Genomic DNA, 19,814 nt, shown 5'->3' with positions numbered 1-19,814 from the left:
TGCTGTCTTAGTTTTATGGTATGTCTTTGTTTAGCTTGGGCTGCTAGGCCATGACAATTCTGGCTTTTTTTCTGGAGATCGTAACACAATTTTACCAAAATGACATTGACTTATGGCCAGCAGGAGCCAATAATTGACTCTCCAAGTGTGATGAACTACGTATCCCAAGTGATAAATGGCTGGAAAACTTTCATATACGACTGATAATTGATAGTGTTCTAAGGCTGTATTTATATATTTTTTATATATGCTCTAGGACATTTTTATATAGTTGATATGTTGCAACTGGACACCATTGCATTTCAGTTTCAGTTATAAACAGACAGTGAGTATGTTTGCAAATACAATTATTATATGATCTAGTTTTTATAATGACCTTTCTATTAATCTTTTAGGGTAATGGCAAAACACAGGTGCCATGCTGCTTGATCTTTGTTGACTACCGATGTATCTGGTTGTTATACAGTAAGCTCTTGCTCCACCAAACTGCTTTTCTGGGTTAATATGGCCCCCAGAGTTCAGCTCAATGTGGAAATCCTGATATTTGTCATTTGTTGGCACCAAGATTTCCCCCCTAGCCAGGGTTGGACTGTGCAGATGGGACCCCTCAGGCCCAGACCCGCTCCCCTTGGCTGGCAGAGTCGATTCCTACCTGGCCTCCCCTTGCTCTACTGCAGCTGAAATAACGAGCATCAGCGCACAAAGAAGGTATTTGCTGGGGGAGGGGAGAAGGGAGATTTGCTCCTGGGGTAGGGGCCCCATTTTAGGGCCCCTCCGATGCCCTAAAATGGAACAAGAGCAGCCCAGAACTTAGAAGAGAAAACAGCTCTATAGGCATATGGGATCTGTTATGTGGAAACCCCAATAACGGGATGGGTGTCTCCCATAGACCCCATTTTATACAAATAATCCAAAAATTATTTCCTTTTTCTCTGTAATAAGAAATGATCCAAACGAAGATATCATGGGGCAGATCAACTAAAGGGTGAAGTGGCCAATGCTAGCAACAATTTGCCAGAAATCCCATTGGCAGGGACATCGCCAATTCACGAACAGGCGTAGAGGACAATTCGCTAGCGAACGAGACCGTCTTTAGCATTCATTCACACTCTATTGCTAGACGACTTTTCGCTCTGTCAACCGATCGTTACTCTGCAAATTCAGTTAAGTGCGAATTTTACTGAGCGTTACCTCTTTCACCAGCGTTTACTTCGCCACCTCAGACCAGGTGAACTGATTAAACAAAGCTACATCTTCCTCAATCTTATGTCAGTGACATCATATCCTGTATGCCGGAAATGCATTAAAGTTGTAAAAAACGCTGGCAACTTGCCTTCAAAAGTCTTAACTATTAAAGACTTATGTGTGAACAAATTTTTTAAACTAAAATGGCACATTTGTTTTAGGGTGGGCTCATGTCTAGGGCATTAGAGGATCTCCTCTGTCTTTATTATGGCTCATTGGACATGTGTTTGAAAAAGTGGCCACTTGAAGCTTTGCACCATCACTAATAAAGACGACCATATGACTTTTAGGCACCCGTCCTATTCAAATTGACTTAAGCACAAGAATGCTAGCGAAGTATCGTTAGGCAGAAATGAACGCTAATGGAAATTCACTATGAAATGCTCACACTACACGATAGCGATAATTTGCCAGCGTTTGGCTGCTGAAACACAACTTTGCATTTAAGAGAATAAGCAAAGTGTAACGAATTTGCTTCTGGCTTAGTGGCACGGAGTGTGCCAAAGCGCTCTCTGGCGAAAATTCACCCTTTAGTGAATCTGCCCCATTGAAACCTTATTGGAAGCAAAACCAGCCTATTGGGGTTATTTAATGTTTAAATGTTTTTCTAGTAGACTTAAGGTATGAAGATCCAAATTACGGAAAGATCTGTTATCCAGAAAAGGCCAGGTCCCGAGGTTTCAGGATAACAGGTCCCATACCTGTATATCAGTAAGTGCTGCAGTAAGCCTGGGGCTAGATTCAGATTTAGAAGTTACGATTAAAGGGGACGAATTGTCTAAAATTAAAATCCCCCTTTGCCTTTGGGGAATGGATATAAGCCTTTTTCTAATTGCAATCCATTATTTTTTATCAGCCGGTTTTCATTCAGTTTAAAGTTGAGCACAATCCGTTCCCCCACATACCTGCTCTTTCAGCTGTGAGCAAAACCTTCACGGCCGTGGCCGTCTTTGTTGTTCGACCCGCTCTTCTGCTGTTCCCGCCCACCTACCAATGAAAAACGAGTAGGTAGTCAAGCAACGGTGGGAGTGACGGTCTGCAAACAAGACCGCCTACTCGTTTTTCATTGGTAGGTGGGCGGGAACAGCAGAAGAGATGGGCGGGTCAAACAGCAGAGATGGCAACGTTTGCTCACAGCTGAAAGTGCAGGTATGTGGGGGAACAGATTGCGCTCAACTTTAAACTAAAGCGCAATGAAAACTGGCTGATAAAAAATAATGGATTGCAATTAGAAAAAGGCTTATATCGGTTCCCAAAGCAGGATTTTAATTTTAGACAATACACCCCCTTTAAAATAATCAATAACGCCAGTTTTGGATAATGATGTTGATCTTCGTTGCGATATAAAGAAGGTATCATACAAGTCTGATGTCTTCATAAACTGCATTGTGATCACCCCTAATGCGAGACAAAAATCTTGGAAATTCAGATGTTGAAGTTGGAGGAGTTTCACCAGTTCTGTTGTCACAGGAATGTTGGAAGTTGTATTTGTGCAACATATGGTTGCCATTCCCGGCAGCACGGAGGCCCCGATTACCCTGAAAAACAAACAGAGCATCACAGCCTACTAACAGTATGTGATGGAACTTAATGGAAACATTGTAGATTACGTAAAACTGAAAATTTTAATAAAATCCAAGTAGAACAAACATTTGAATATATTAAAAGTATAAAGAACTTGAAAATATGCTGGAAAAGGAAGACGCCGTTGTTCATGCAGGAAAGTTCTTCTATGTATAATACTGCTTTTGGAAAGCAAATGTTCTAATTGTCCTGCTTAAGAGTGGAGTCCAAGCCGTCCCCAGATGCTTGATTTGTTCTAAGCGATGCTGCCTCTGGTAAGTTCCTTGCTTCAGCTATCAAGCGTTTCACTCCCACCATCCACTGGCTGACTTCATTTACATGATCCACCATCAGGGACCTGTGGATTTCATCTGCAGAATCCCAGTTCTGTCTCTGAAGTTCTAAAATATAACAGAATATACAGGCTGTCATTTTTTTTTTTTTTTTTTGCAAGGTAAATTTTTTTAATCTTTTGTTGCAAAAACAAAATAAACAAGATAAACTGTGATTTCTGCATTTGTTTAGCAACAATGAGGACAGGAGTCATCAGATTTCCTTCCCATTTTAAAGTGTTTAATAGGAGTGATAAATATAAGCTGTCATTTTTAAACATTTTATGCATGACTTTGAAAGTATAGTTTCCTACGGCTATGGGATCCATTATCTGGAAACCCGTTATCCAGAAACCTCCGAAATTATAAGCCTTCTCCCATAGACTCCATTTTAAGGGAATAATTACAATTTTTAAAAATGATTTCCCTTTTCTCTGCAATAAGAGGATAGTGCCTTGTACTTGACCCAAACGAAGATAATGTTTAACCCTTACTGGGAGCAAAAACAACTCTATTAGGTTTAATTCGTGTTTAAATGGTTTTTGGTAGTCCTAAATTATGGACATTGAAGTAACAGAAAGACCCCTCTCATTTGGAAAACCCCAGGTCCTGATCATTGTGGATAACAGTTACCAAACCTGTACTCTAGAACTATGTTTACCCCATGAACACAGCGCTGCCATGTAATTGGAAGAAAATAATTCAAAAGACTATAAAAAATATATACTGAAGACCATTTGAAGGGTTGCTTAGAATAATAATTAATAGTTAACTAAAATGTGAACCGCCATTTTAAACAAGCTGGTTTTTTTTTTTATTAGTGCATTGATAACTGCTAGAATCAGCCAGTAAGAGTTGGTTAAATCTGTCAGCAACTCACAGCATGAGTGTGTTAGCTGCAGCAGCAAAAACAGGCTGGGATGCGAAGTCACAAATAGATAGACTGTATTAGTTATTTCTTTCTGTTTATTTATTAAACACAGTGTATTTGTGAAACAGATTTACTTAATATCCACTACTGTTCAATGTTTTTTTTTATGTGAGCATCTGCTCTTTAAGGTTCTCTTGTATTTACCTTTTACAAGTACACTCATTCTCTTACGCACAGATGCTGAGAGTTTGCCACTGCTCCACATGTCTTCAAGCATAGTCAGCCGCCTACTGATCTCATTGAAAACTTGTTTCTGGAAGGAAACAAAATACAAGACACGTGTTAGCCCTTAGCACTACTCTTCTAATTCTCAATTTTATTTTTCCTATAGTGAAGTCATAGTACACTCATTGGTTCCTGCTGAATTTTGCTCTGTACAGGGGAATAAAAATGTTGGTATATTTCTAGGATACCTTTCTATATAGCGTATCAGAAAATGTAGGGATTACCTACAGTTATGGAGACTGCCATTCGTGCCTTTCATGATGGAAGATAAAGTCCATTGGTAGCTAGACCACACAGTTCTGGCAAATAATAACAAAATAGAAGGCTAATGGGACGTGTAAGCAAGGCTGTAGCCTTACAATGTTTGGGCCAATCATACAAATGATCGGAACAGCAGGATGTGAAGAGAAGTCCTTAAGATGCAGGTCCGTCAGGACCAATAATCCTCTATCCATCATATACGCCCATGGTTGGAAAGTTTGGTCAAAATCAATTGATCTACGTATTAAATCTGGACACATATGAACAGCTTAAAAGGTTGCTATAGACGCACAGATATTTTTGTACACTATTTGGTGCGTGTATGGTGGGAGATGAGCCGACCAATATCGGCAGAAGACTTGGATATCAGTCGGCTTGTCGATTGGGCCGGCTGGAAAGTTTTGATAGGACGCCTTGGAAGGCACCCCAACATCGGCCATTGTTAGTGCTGAATCGTCAGATACAGGTAGAACTCTATTGTTTCTATCTGTATATCGGACGATTCAGCTCTACATGTGTGTACTGGAACAAACAATCTTTTCCAGGAAAGACCGTTATTTTAATGTCTATGGCCACTGTAACCGCTTAGGTAATACAGGACTGCTCAGAGATTTTTGAGAGAAGACATCTATGTGACGCTATATAAATAAATTGTATAACTATCTCCTGCAGAAGTACTTTTGAGGAGGTTCTCCTCAAAGGCCACCTAGCCCTCTTGTCTCACTAGACAACATCCAAGAGGTAATAATAATAATAATCTCTAAAAGCAGTAGTAAAGATAAAAGACCCTTTCTATAGACATGGTGGCTGACTGATTTGGCTGTAGTGTGACATAGACAGCAGTTACCGTGACTGAATCTCTGCAGACTTCCAAGGTTTGGTGGAGAGGCGACAAAACATCCTTTATGTCAACATCACACTCTGGTTCTGGTTCTTTGTTAGTCTTCCTTATTACGTCAGAGCTAGGAGGTGGAACACCCATTCCTAAGGGAGGTGGAACACCCATTCCTACGGGAGGTAGAACACCCATTCCTACGGGAGGTAGAACACCCATTCCTACGGGAGGTAGAACACCCATTCCTACGGGAGGTAGAACACCCATTCCTACGGGAGGTAGAACACCCATTCCTACGGGAGGTAGAACACCCATTCCTACGGGAGGTAGAACACCCATTCCTACGGAAGGTGAAACACCCATTCCTACGGAAGGTGAAACACCCATTCCTACGGAAGGTGAAACACCCATTCCTACGGAAGGTGAAACACCCATTCCTACGGAAGGTGAAACACCCATTCCTACGGGAGGTGGAACACCCATTCCTACGTGAGGTGGAACACCCATTCCTACGTGAGGTGGAACACCCATTCCTACGTGAGGTAGAACACCCATTCCTACGGGAGGTGGAACACCCATTCCTAAGGGAGGTGGAACACCCATTCCTAAGGGAGGTGGAACACCCATTCCTAAGGGAGGTGGAACACCCATTCCTAAGGGAGGTGGAACACCCATTCCTAAGGGAGGTGGAACACCCATTCCTAATGGAGGAGGAACACCCATTCCTAAGGGAGGTGGAACACCCATTCCTAAGGGAGGAGCTCCAGTTGTGCGTGGAGGACAGGCTGGAGGCATATTTGGTGGCATTGAAGATGGCAGGGACTGTGAAATGGGAGCTAAAACAAAGGAAAAAAAGAAAGATATCAGTTGTTTGTTTAAGCGGCCAACACGATGATTAGTCATTTGTAGTAGTATATATAGTGCATCTATATTCTTCAAGCCCTGCCTGCTGCTGTAGCTGTCATTTTCTGGGAGATACTTCATTCAAAAATTCAGGTAGAAACATTAGTTTTGTCTGAAGGATGATCGCAGCCTTCGGTCCTTGCATGTGCAGGCGTCAGCAGAATATTAAGCCTGTACAGTTCACAATGTAGCTTACCTGGCAGAGGGCCTTGTAACTGGGCAGGTACCCTCTTATTAAGCAGAGTGCGTTTGCCAGCTCCAGACTGAGTTTGCAGCCCGTATGAAAACTGTGGTGGGTCGTTCCATCCTCTCTCTCGGTTGCCTGTAAACAGGGGAAAGGAAAATAATTCTGATCACAAAGGTCTCCGTTAGTCATGTGCACTCGCTGTGTATTGAATGTGTACAAATCACTCATTTTTCAAATGAGATTTGGGGAGGGGGGGCTCCATCAGTTTTCTAATAACAATTATTTAGTAACAATCATTTAATTCTAACTGGCAAAAGAACGGGCAGAGCCAAAAAGCATTCAAGGGACTGGTTAGTGAGAAGTTAGAACATATATCATGCAGCGCTTGTTTTCAATGTCCTGGGCAAATATCACCATGATTCTATTATAGAACTCCAGCATATTCATATAATCTTATGTATTTCCACCACTGTCATCGTTCTCTACTCCATCCCACTCAGTACTCATCAAACTTCTTCTCCTGATCTAATGCCCACTTTTTTTTCTTACTGTATTTCCCCAGAACTGGGGGGTCGGGGCCCACCGGGACTGCTGTTCAGGGCCCCCCTCGCTACCTTCTTTGAGGCGAAGCAACTGTTTGGGAAAGGGGGTCTTGCCCGGTGTCCTGCCGGGCCAGTCCACACTGTTCCTTGAAGATCACTATGATGTGATGGAAATGCTGGAATTTCGTTTGCGGTATTGCTATATATATATATATATATATATATATATATATATATATATATATATATATATATATATATAGTGAATAAAGTACCCCCTCTTGTAAAATATAAGGATATTATAAGTTACCGAGGAGTTTCATGACCATTTAAAAACACGAGGCCGAATATTAGCAATTTGAGTGAATATATTTTCACTCAAATTTGAGTGAAAATTTGAGTGAATATAATATCCTCATAAATATCCTCATAAATCCAAAATAAAAGTGCAAACCAGGAACCTTTTAAAAGTAATTAAAAATCTATAATTTTATTTAATACATTAAAAACAAGTGGTCTTGAAAAAGGTCTTAGGAACAGACTGAAACGTTGACCACCTGTTTTTAATGTATTAACTAAAATTATAGATTTTTAATTACTTTTTAAAGGTTCCCCATGTGCACCTTTATTTTGGATTTTTGTAAAATGTTACAATAGGTAGCACCTTGGGTCTATATATATATATATATATATATATATATATATATATATATATATATATATATATATATATATATATATATATATATATATATATATATATATATATATATATATATATATATATATAGTGAATAAAGTACCCCCTCTTGTAAAATATAAGGATATTATAAGTTACCGAGGAGTTCCATGACCATATAAAAACACGAGGCCAAAAGGCCGAGTGTTTTTATACAGGTCATGGAACTCCGAGGTAACTTCTAATATCCTCATATTTTGCTGGGGTACTTTATTAATTATAATACACAAATTTTAGTGAGTCATGTGACAGAAATGACATCACTACTCACCGTTTATAACTGATGACATCAGAACTCACCGTTTATAAGGATATAATTTACAAGATATTCATGGCTTTTGTGTATTATATATATATATATATATATATATATATATATATATATATATATATATATATATATATATATATATATATATATATATATATATATATATATATATATATATATATATATATATATATATATATATATATACAAGGAGGTTAGTAACAGCACTCAAGCTTAGAAAAATGTAGATGTGGTGCTCGTCCTTGGGGATGCTCCGGTTAGCTTCCCATAGTATGTAAAGTCAAAAGATGGACAGCACTCACTTGTTAATGCTTAAATTCTGTATTAAAAGATAAAAAACTTTACATCACCATATATGTGCACATATCATTCGGCGACGTTTCGAGCCATGTTGGCCCTTTCTCAAGCCATGTGTATCAATGGTATAAAGGCATAATCCGTAATCAAAATGGAATTTAAAGTCCAGAGAAGGAAGTGACATGCAATGTGAATGGCTATTACGTGCTAGTGTACAGTATCCAGACGAACAAATTGAATTTTTTCTTGAGGCCTTGGAAATCATATTGAGAATGAATTATTTTATTTTTCAAGAAAATTTCTATTTACAGTTACGTGGAACCGCGATGGGATCTAATGTCGCCCCCGTCATACGCCAATACCTTCATGGTTTGGCTTGAAGAACTGTTTGTGTATCGCGATGATCTCTATCAGACACACGCAGTGGCCTGGTGGAGATATATCGACGATATATTCGTAGTGTGGCGGGGTGACGTTGACTCCCTATCGCGGTTCCACGAACGTCTGAATGGGTTCCATCCGTCCATCAAATTTTCACATGTGTTTAGTATTAATGAAATTTCTTTTTTGGATGTTCTGATTTATAGAGACCATGGCCTGCAGACTAGGCTATATTCAAAGCCCACTGATCGAAACCAAATATTACACTTTGGGAGTAATCATCCGATGCATACTAAACAATCTATACCGATCAGCCAAATGTTGCGGGTGCAGAGAGTAGTGAGTAATCCCACAGTGAGAGAGGTACAAGTTGGACAGATGAGAGATAAATTCAGACAGAGAGGTTACCCTTCACAGGTTCTCGAAAGAGCGGAGAAAATAATTAAAAACAAAAGAACAAGGAGAACTAGGGAACCAAGGACCACTTTTATTAGTGAATATGGACCAATGAGCAATAGGGTTAATGTGATTTTGCGTAAACACTGGTACATACTACGTAGAGCATATCCCACAATAAGGGAGTTCGCCTTACCTCCCATGACCTCGTATAAAAGGGGCAAAACAATTGGTTCAGTGTTATCTAGGAACAAGACATCTAAAGAAGATGTTGGTACTAATACTTTTTTGGGTATCAGAAATACGGGTATGTACCAGTGTTTAAATTGTGTACAATGCAAACATGTAATCCGAGGAAAGAACTTTATACATCCTGATACTGGGGAGACAATCCAAATTAGGGGCTACCACACTTGTTTGTCACAGTATGTGGTTTACGTGATTGTGTGCCCATGCAACAAATTATATGTTGGGGAAACTGTGCAGAAAGTGAAGTCACGGATTTCCCAACATAAATCAACAATCAAATCAGGTAATCTAGCATTGCCACTTTCTAGGCATTTTCGTGAGCATGGACACACCAGTGACCAGCTACGATATATGGTGCTAGAAACTGTACCCCCACTGAAAAGAGGGGGGGATCGGGAGCTAAGATTGAAACAGCGGGAGGTGTGGTGGATCAATAAACTACACACACTTCACCCTCACGGCCTTAATAAAGATTATGATTTGTATTTATTTTTATAATTAATTTGCTACATTTTTGCAAAGTATGTGTGAGTAATAATTGCTGTTACTATACTAAATATGTACTATGTATCTTTGATTCCATTCAGGTTATGGGGTGGAAGCCCCGCACTATGTGTGAAAAATACATTGCATGTCACTTCCTTCTCTGGACTTTAAATTCCATTTTGATTACGGATTATGCCTTTATACCATTGATACACATGGCTTGAGAAAGGGCCAACATGGCTCGAAACGTCGCCGAATGATATGTGCACATATATGGTGATGTAAAGTTTTTTATCTTTTAATACAGAATTTAAGCATTAACAAGTGAGTGCTGTCCATCTTTTGACTTTATATATATATATATATTTCAGTGAGTCATGTGACAGAAATGACATCACCAAGCTCCGATTATATTTGATGAATTGTGCAATAATATATATATATATATATATATATATATATATATATAGTTAGTATATCAAAAGACCAGCAACACCGGGATTTTGAGCTAACTAATAAAACATTAAGGCACACTTATAACATTTAAATACATATTGTCTGTGCAATAACAACTAGCCTGCTATGCTACAGAACAGACACCTACGTGTAATGTGTGTGCCCTTTAACTTCTTGCAGTAGGAACCACTAACGTCCCCCAGATAATACGTCACAGCACCAAGCAATGCTGGGAATTGTAGTTCATAAATCGCATGCGAAGATTCCCAGGCGCTCACCCCTTACTACTCTATTGCGGAATAACCCTACATTCCCCTGGCCAAGTCCTGTGTTTCCTCGCTCTGTTAATAAAACAGCTTCCACCCCAGTTCCAGCACAGCTTACCCGGCTTCACGTACAGCTCAGCCATATCACCTTCCTGTTTCTGTGTCGCTGCTCCCTCTACAGGCCAACCAGCATTGAGATCTCCGAGTCAGTGCAGTGTTGGAAGGGGCGGGGCCAGGGATTGGGCGCGGTGTTATTTCGTGGCAGAAAGGCTGTGAGTGGGAGGGGCGGGAGAAGAGCAGTGGGAGGAGCGGGAGGGCGGGAGAAGAGCAGCGGGAGGGGCGGGAGAAGAGCAGCGGGAGGGGCGGGAGAAGAGCAGTGGGAGGGGTGGGAGGGGCGGGAGAAGAGCGGTGGGAGGGGCGGGAGAAGAGCGGTGGGAGGGGCGGGAGAAGAGCAGTGGGAGTGGAGATAAGTGGTCTCAGTCAGTACAGAACTGTGTCTTGCTGTAGCTGTGATTATATTAATTAAAATATACTACAAATGTCAGAGTCTGTGGTAAGATGAGAAACCATTTAGAGGGAATTCACAAAATTGGTGATATTGAGCCAAAATAAATTCATGAACCTCTATCTCCACTTTGGTAAATTTGACCTTTAAACCGACGCTTTTCAGATTTTGTCTTTTGCGCAACATTTTAAAGTAATTTTTTCCTGAATTTTGTCTTTAGCTCTTACTACACCTGTCAGTCAGCCAACAAATTGGAATTATTGGGGGAGGGGGTTTATATTACCCAGGACAACTATACATTCTTTATTTCAGGATAACCTGGGCTTTCTAAATCTGCCTACATGTTTGTGTAATGCCACTTCTGTAACAAGATATAACGGTCTAAATACAATAAATTATATTTTGCATAATACAGGTATGGGACCTGTTATCCAGAATGGTCGGGACCTGGGGCTTTCCGGATAAGGGATCTTTACGTAATTTGGATCTTCATACCTTAAGTCAACTAGAAAATCATATAAACATTAAATAAACCCAAGAGGCTGGTTTTGCTTCCAATAAGGATTCATTATATCTTAGTTTGTGCCAAGTACAAGCTACTGTTTTATTATTACAGAGAAAAAGGAAATCATTTTTAAAGATTTGGATTATTTGATTATAAGGGCATCTATGGGAGATGGTCTTTCCTTAATTCTGAGCTTTCTGGATAACGGATCCTATACCTGTATAGGGATTTGTATCAGCAATATGTTTTATTATCTTAGGCCGATGGTCTACTTGCTGCTAAAACTAAAAAAAATGGTTGGGAGGCTGAACTTTTCCTTTAGAAAATATATTCACTCAAATTGCTAATATTGCCTCATTCATTAAGCTAAAACTAGTAAAAAAGTGCAAGTGTGAGTTAAAAACATTTTACATATCAAATTGTATAAAATACACTTGTTTTGTTTAATCAGTGTTTTACTTGTTTTGTTAATGAGGCTTTTACACCTATAGGGTTAGACAGAAACTTGTTTCCTGACTATAAAATGCTAATCCCCATTAATATGATAATTCTTCCCCAACGGGGCATCTACAAGAGGTGTGAAATGAATATTGGCTGAACCAAAGGCAGAGCAAGTTATTTTAGAATTGATCTGACACATGGGGAAGGGTTATACCGAGCTTTAATCCATTTTTAAAATGTCATTTGACAAATATGAAACATGGCGGCTGATTTTTGTTTGTGACTATGGAGAAAGTATTTTACCCAAGTTTACCACCACTTTTACTCCAAAAATGGTCTCTCTCCCCTCTATTAGAGTCCTGTGTTTTTCTGTGGTTTGGGAAAACATTTACCTGCCAATGCTTTATCCTCAGTGTGCCTCTCAGCTGTTATCTATTAGGAGCAACTTTATCCCTGATTGACATCCAAGGACAAGAAGAGGGATACATAATATGTTGGATTGCATGAAAAGCTAGCTAGATCTCAGTGTTCCAGCACACAGTCTTTTAACTGTACAGAAATAAAGTGCATATACTGTATATATGAATCACAAATGTTACAACACAGAAATGGTTAGAAGAAAGTATATTTTAAACCACCAGAGCAGTTCTTATTATACTCCCATAATAATACCACCATAGCAGAGTATAATGCTCTCATATTAATAATAATACTACCACCAGAACAATCAGTATAATAATCCCATAATAATAATAATAATAATAATACCGCCAGAACAATCAGTATAATACTCACATAATAATAATACAACCAGAGCAATCAGTATACTACTCCCATAATAATAATAATGCCACCAGCGCAGTCAGTATAATACTCCCATAATAATAATAATAATATCACCAGAGCAGTTAGTATAATACTCCCATAATAATAATAATACCACCAGAACAGTCAGTATAATACTCCCATAATAATAATAATACCACCAGAGCAGTCGGTATAATACTCCCATAATAATAATAATACCACCAGAACAGTCAGTATAATACTCCCATGGAAGGGAATCCAGGGGGAGTCTCCTAATATTTGGTTGTGCAGCATAATTGCCTACTTACAGACCCACAGCAATGGGAAAGCATCAATCCCAACCAGCAGGTGCCGAAACTCCTCTTCTATAAAAACAATTAAATAGCAGGGGCAGCACCCATAGTGCAATTTGTTTTATTATCGTAAAAAGTAAAGCAAAGTATTGCACTTACATATAAAAGAAAAAAGAAAGTCACTTAGTGGTGTGGTTTAGTTCAGGGTGCAGTGGAACATTCCTTTGCTTTTAGAGTAAAGGAGTAGATGGCATCTCTATTCACATCTATTCCACCTTATGTTCCACCTGCTGGTGAATGGATGTCACACCTGATGCATTTCGTTATCCAAACTTCCTCAGAGGGGCCTTTCCACTGCATCAAGGAGTATGTGACTTTCTAATTTGCTCAAGGGTCTTTTATATGTAAGTGCAATACTTTTTACAATAATAAAACAAATTACACTTGGGCTCTGCCCCTGCTGTTTAACTGTTTTTTATATAAAAGGAGTTTTGGCACCTGCTGTTTAGGATTGGCCTGATAGGCTTTCCCGTTGCTAGGGGTCTGTAAGTAGGCATTTATGCTGCACAACCAAAAATTCGGAAACTCCACCCGGTTTCCCTTGCATGCAGTTTCTGTTGGGAGTATTATACTGACTGCTATGGTGGTTTAAAAGACACACTTTCTTCTAACCATTTGTGTGTTGGAACATTTGAGATTAATTAATTCAAATATATATATATATATATATATATATATATATATATATATATATATATATATATATATATATGCACTTTTATTTCTGCACAGTTAACTCTCTGTGTGCTGGAACACTGAGAACTATCTATCTTTATTTTTCACAATAAAATCCAACATATTGCGTATTTGTATTCCCTCTCTCTGTAGCCTCTAGCGCTGACCATTGTGATCTGAAATTATTTCTATAAATACGATATAGTCTGCCAGATATAGACTATCATAGTTAGCAGGACTCTGCGTCACAGACAGAGTTGATCTGTTCATGAGGGGAATAAAAGCTGGGGTGCGGGCGCACTAGGTGCTCTTTATTCTGGTGTAGAAATGTTAAAATATTTCACAGGCACACCCTTTTCCCCCCAAGTTTGCAGTGCTCTTTTTTAACTGCTAAATCGGGCTTATTTATGTATCTTTGTCTTGCTCAGCCCAGCTTTAACCCTTTAAGTTCCACAGAACGTAGAATCTAGGTTCTGTGGAAAAGTAACTTGAAAAGCCACAGAACCTAGATTCTACATTCTGCAGCACTTCCGGGTTCTGGTTCGGAGTGGCTGTTAGAGCCGCTCGCTTCGTTCCTCTTTGATCCCCTGCCCCTAGGAGATCGAGTGGCCCCTGGGGCGTGATCGCCCAGGGGCCCAAAGCAGTAGCAGGCACGTGTTACTTACGTGTCCTGCTGCTGCAGCCTGCACTGCGCCGCCCCACAGCACAGGGACACAGATGACATCGCAGATCTCTTCCTGGAGCCCCTCCAGATCGTCTGCAACAATCTCCAGTGACTTTTTCAGGTTAGTGCAACAATTACACACACAAACACACCAACACACACTTATTACAGTAATACACACTTAGATTCACACTTACACATACATTTTTGGGGATTGGGGGGTCTCTTACACTCACTGCACTCACACGCGCACATAACATGTAATTTACCAATTGTGCACACGCACATACATGGCATTGTGGCTTTTTTTTTTCTTATCGCATCGTCTCTGTTTTGGCTGAAAAAAATGTTTTATTGCCATTGCGAATAGCGTATTCGCTAACCGTACTGTGCAATACCTTTTATATGTTATTTCGGTGATCATATTGCAATTTTGGGCATTTTGGTGCATTTATATCAATTTTATTGCATTTTCAGCTCTGCATATGTCGTGTTCACTTGTTTCTAACCGTATAACCTATTTGGCCCAGCTAAAATATTCAAACTGTGATTCTGACGGCCGATTTCACTAGTCTGGAAAAAAAACATTGATTTTTGTGGTTTTATTGTATTTTTTTGCATCTCACTCTTTACTGCCTTATTTTGTTTTGCCTTGTACATTTTATCTACTATATATCCATTTGGGGTTCTCTGTGCGCCACATAGTTTGGTATATCTATGCACTTTGGGCATCAAAGTGATCAGTAGACTCCTGGCGCTCATATTTAGGATGTTTTATGCTGATACGTTACGAAATGTGGGGCATATAATGGGGTAAAATTCAAGCTTTGTGACGATTTTCAGAAATTTGATAAAAACCGTTATGTTCAGCATTGCTTTGTAGTTTGGCAGTTTGCAGTAGAAACACATATTTACCCATATTGGATTCGTCAGAATGTGTACTTTCTGAAAATATATGGTTTTCTAGGGTCTCTGTACTGTTAGGGGGTCTTATGTCACATAATACACTAACCAGGTGCTTATATTGCAGCAGCCAGCACGTCAGCAGTGAAAATTGATATACATTATTGTCATTTAGGGGTCTCTATGTGCCACATAGTGTGGTATATCTATGCATATTGGGCATCAAACTGTTTAGTAGACCCCTGTGTTTATATTTAGGATGCTTTATGCTGGTAATGATACATGGACAATACGTTCAGTGTTGGACTGGCCCACAGGGATATCAGGAAAAGTCCCGGTGGGCCCAGGTGTCAGTGGGCCCTCCTGCTTCAAAACATTTGGCATATTTCATGGCCATTACCTATTTCTATGAGAATAAAGAGACTAAATAGATTTAATAATAGTTTATAGCATGTAAAGAAAAGTGACTAGCAGAATAGAGGTTGCGTGAGGAGAGGAATTATAAAGTACTGAGAGTGGCCCCTGGTCTAAGGTCTTTTGGTGGGCCCCTGGTCTGAGATTTTTGGGTGGGCCCCTGGTGTCCTAGTCCAACACTGAATACGATGCTGGAAAGTTGAAGCTTTGAAGCAATTTTCAGGTATTTCACCAAAACCGCCAAATTTTGAAAAACCTTGCGACTCAGTAGTTTGGAGCTAAAGGCATGGGCACCCATTTTAGATTCTGTAGAATGTGTACTGTCCAAAAATATATGGTTTTGGGGGGTAAACATATATTTCTGTGTTTTTACCCCACAAAAATGCAGTCAATGTGTTTTCATAAGCTGAAGTTACCCACAGGACTATTTGTAAGCGCTAACTTCAAACACAGTGGTAAACCTATGCACAGTGGGCACCAAACTGTTTGAAGGACCCCTGGCAATCATATTTAGGGTGCTTTTTCTTGGTACGTAATGATACATGGGCGATATGATGCTGGAAAGTTGAAGCATTGGGGAAATTTTCAGATATTTCACCAAAAACAACAAATTTGGGAATGCCTTGCGACTTAGTAGTTTGGAGCTGAAAGGATTGGGTACCCATTTTAGATTCAATTGAATGTGTACTTTCCAAAAATATATAGTTTTTGGGGGTAAACATATATTTCTGTGTTTTTGCCCCACAAAAATGCAGTCAATGTGTTGATTTTTTATTAGCTGAAGTTACCCACAGGACTATTTGTATGCGCTAACTTCATTTTGGGGCCTCTAAATGCAATATACTTTGGTAAACCTATGAACAATGGCCACCAAACTGTTTGGAGAACGCCTGGCAATCATATTTAGGGAGCTTTTTCTTGGTATGTAATGATACATGGGCGATATGATGCTGGAAAGTTGAAGCATTGAGGCAATTTTCAGATATTTCACCAAAACCGTCAATTTTGGGAAAGCCTTGCGACTTTAGTTTGGAGTAGAAAGGCACGGGTACCTATTTTAGATTCAGTAGAATGTGTACTTTCCAAAAATGGGTTATGGGTTTGGGGGGTAAACATATATTTCTGTGTTTTTACCCCACAAAAATGCAGTCAATGTGTTGATTTTTCAGTAGCTGAAGTAAAATCCTGAACAATTTGGATGTGCTAACTTCATATTGGTGTCTCTAAATGCCAGATACTTTGGTAAACCTATGCATAATGGGTATCAAACTGTTCAGTGGACCCCTGGCAATAATATTTCAGGTGCTTTTTCTTGGTACCTAATATAGTGTGGGATATGCTGAGCAGTAAAATAAAACCTTTGAAGTGATTTTTCTGAATTTTGATTTTTTTTTATAAAAATCACTATGTTCAGACAAGCTTTGATGTTTGGTAGTTGGGAGTACAGAGAGATAAGTGGGTTGGGGCTGTGATGATGCAATGAATAATAGTTTAGTAAGCTTTAGTTTACCTTTGGTATTTAGTTTTCCTGTCATATGCTCTAGATGATTCAATTGGTTGTTGACTTTTAGGTTAACTTTTAGTATGTTATATGCTAATTCTGAGCAACTTTTCAATTGGCTTTCATTTTTCTTTTCTTATAGTTTTTGAATTGTTTGCCTTCTTCTGACTCATTCCAGTTTTTAAATGGGGGGGGGGTCACTGACTCCATCTAAAAACAGATCCCCCGTAATGAAAAAGAAATATTGTTATTGCTACTTTTTTATTACTCATATTTCTATTCAGGGCCTCTCCTTTTCATATTAAAGTCTCTTATTCAAACCAATGCATGGCTATTAGAGAAATTTGGACTCAAGCAACCAGATTGTTGACATTGCAACCTGGAGATCTGCTGAATAAAATGCTAAATAACTCAAAACTACAATTAATTAGTAATGGGCGAAATCGGGGCATTTCGCTTCGCTGAATTTGCACCTGGCGAATAAATTCGCCCATTACTACGAATAATAAAAAATGAAAACCAATTGCAAATTGTCTCAGAACTCCACTCTCTAGTTTGCACTTACTTAAAGTTAATTTCAGGAGAAACAACCCCTTCAAATTTAAAGCCAGCAGTGTATTTATGTGCTGTGTGTTCTGGGGCATTAAACATAAAGCCAGCATTGTATTCATCATTCCACGTGTTCTGGGGCATTTAATGTAAAACATGCACTGTATTTATCCTATTTATCTGCATTGGCTACCCTGTGTCCTGTAGATATTTAGTTGCTGACTAGTACTGGTGATTGGTAGAGACACAATGGCAGTTATGTTAAGGCTTCCCTAGACTCTTGCTATGGTATTTCCCATATAGAATAAAATAAAATATTTTACAGCTTTACTAATGCTTTATCTACTACTAAGTCCTTCCATTTTGCAAGAGGGCACTCACATCTTTTAGGTTATAATGAGGATGGGCAACCTGGACAAATTAGGGATAGAAATAAACATCAGAAAACAAAGAGAATCCCTTTTGTTAATCAGTTTAACTTATTGAGTGGTGAAATCTCCAAAATTATAAAAAAAAAAAAAAAGACTGGAGTTTATTAACAAATAATTTCCCAAATAAGGGTATATTCAAATCTCCACTGGTCATGTCATATACGAGAGCAGAAACAATTGGGGCAAAACTGGTCAAGGCAGATCTGGGTCCCTCTGTATGCTATAAACAAACCAAAAATGGAACCTTTCCATGCTGCGGATGTAACCATTGCAGCAATGTACTAAAAGGTGAATGGATACACCATCCACTAAAGGGCTCCCGCATCCCAATTAGAGGCTTTTATACGTGTGCATCCACATATGTAGTCTATAGTATAAAATACCCATGTGGCAAAACATATGTGGGAAAAACTATACGTTGTATAAGGGATAGACTTAATGAACATAAGTCAGCTATCAGAAATAAATGAAATCAGCCAGTTGCAAAACATTTTAATGAAAATGGCCACACCATCAGTCAGTTGCGCTTTCAAATTCTTCATTCAGTACCAAGAAAGAGACGTGGAGGAGCTATGCATCCTTGTGGTCTGCATCAAGAATTTGATTTGAGTAGTTTTTATTGAAATAATACGTTTTTTTAAAAAAAAAAAAAGTGTATGTTTTACAGGTATCATTCAAACATGTTGTTGTTTCTGCCCGGGAGCGGGTTATTATCTTGAATTCCCTTTATGGCTATACTTTGTGGATAACTAACTCAAACAATCAAAAGGAAACTGCTTTGAAACTTTGTTGATATATTTGTATCTGAAATGTACGTTTGTAATGACACATTGTTATACTTTGTAATAATATGTTATAACACTAGGGGGCACGGTACTTCAGGCTATTTAAGGTCATGTGCTCGTGTGGTTTTTATGCTTGACAAAGAGTGGAGTGCCACTCGAAACGTTGCATCGTGTTGCTGTTCTGCTATGCAAATAACTGCAAATATTAAAGGCGGTTTTAATGAAATTGGAGTGCTGTCAATGGATATATATTTGTGTAGGATGCAGTGAATTGTAGTTTAGTAAACTTGATAATTGCCAGCACCTATGATATTTAGTATTCCTGTCGTGCTCTAGATCAGGGCTTTCCAACTGGCCCTCCACATCAAAGTCTGCCTGCAGTGTCTGTTTAACATATGTAAACTCTAAAAGGTATCACTACAGATATTGACTGGCCCCTGCATTGTTTAAACCTCAAATTCACACTGTAATCCCCTGTATTGTTCACACCTGTGATCCCCCTGCATTGTTCACACTTGTGACACCTCTATTGTTTATATCCTAAAGCCTGTACTGTTCACACCTGAGACCCAGACTGAAACTGCCCACATTGTTCACCTGTTCACACCTTATACGAAATGATAATGGGGCACCAGCACTGTGTCACTGTATGTAGTACATATTAGACTGCTCCTGATTCCTGTCTCCTGCTCTGT

At 39.0% G+C, this 19,814-nt stretch overlaps 1 protein-coding gene and 1 long non-coding RNA gene across 5 annotated transcripts in view; one reads left to right on the top strand and one right to left on the bottom strand.

Moving 5' to 3' along the window:
• Window positions 1-2,851: 2,851 nt before the first annotated feature.
• Window positions 2,852-13,440, bottom strand: LOC108710855 (formin-2-like). Of its 4 annotated transcripts, XM_041586090.1 has the most exons (6): window positions 10,705-10,862; window positions 6,492-6,617; window positions 6,136-6,228; window positions 5,405-6,087; window positions 4,216-4,324; window positions 2,852-3,209 (listed from the first exon to the last, which is right to left on the bottom strand). In XM_041586090.1, exons 1-6 carry the CDS (start codon window positions 10,727-10,729, stop codon window positions 3,010-3,012), a joined length of 1,236 nt encoding a protein of 411 aa, XP_041442024.1. In that variant the 5' UTR covers window positions 10,730-10,862; the 3' UTR covers window positions 2,852-3,009. The 4 variants fall into 4 exon arrangements, with proteins under 4 accessions (XP_041442024.1, XP_041442025.1, XP_041442023.1 ...); XM_041586091.1 differs by lacking the exon at window positions 10,705-10,862 and adding an exon at window positions 13,297-13,440 and having other exon boundaries at window positions 5,405-6,228; XM_041586089.1 differs by having other exon boundaries at window positions 5,405-6,228.
• Window positions 13,441-14,498: 1,058 nt separating this feature from the next.
• Window positions 14,499-19,814, top strand: part of LOC121401437 — a 59,420-nt gene continuing 54,104 nt past the window's right edge. Inside the window, exon 1 of the long non-coding RNA XR_005966241.1 lies at window positions 14,499-14,657. This is a non-coding gene — a long non-coding RNA (uncharacterized LOC121401437). The remainder of the gene's footprint in view (window positions 14,658-19,814) is intronic.

This window comes from Xenopus laevis, chromosome 3L, assembly GCF_017654675.1.
Source record: "Xenopus laevis strain J_2021 chromosome 3L, Xenopus_laevis_v10.1, whole genome shotgun sequence".
NCBI lineage: Eukaryota > Metazoa > Chordata > Amphibia > Anura > Pipidae > Xenopus > Xenopus laevis.
Note: the sequence above shows the minus strand (reverse complement) of the source record. Positions and strands in the feature narration are given on the sequence as shown.

Bases quoted from the DNA above. Each gene is read 5' to 3' on its own strand.
- LOC108710855 (XM_041586089.1), bottom strand. From the start codon at position 10,729: ATGGCTGAGCTGTACGTGAAGCCGG. The intron at 6,229-6,491 runs GTAAGCTACATT...CCTTTGTTTTAG, and splicing joins GTTACAAGGCCCTCTGCCAG to CTCCCATTTCACAGTCCCTG. The intron at 3,210-4,215 runs GTAAATACAAGA...GTTATATTTTAG, and splicing joins AATGAGTGTACTTGTAAAAG to AACTTCAGAGACAGAACTGG.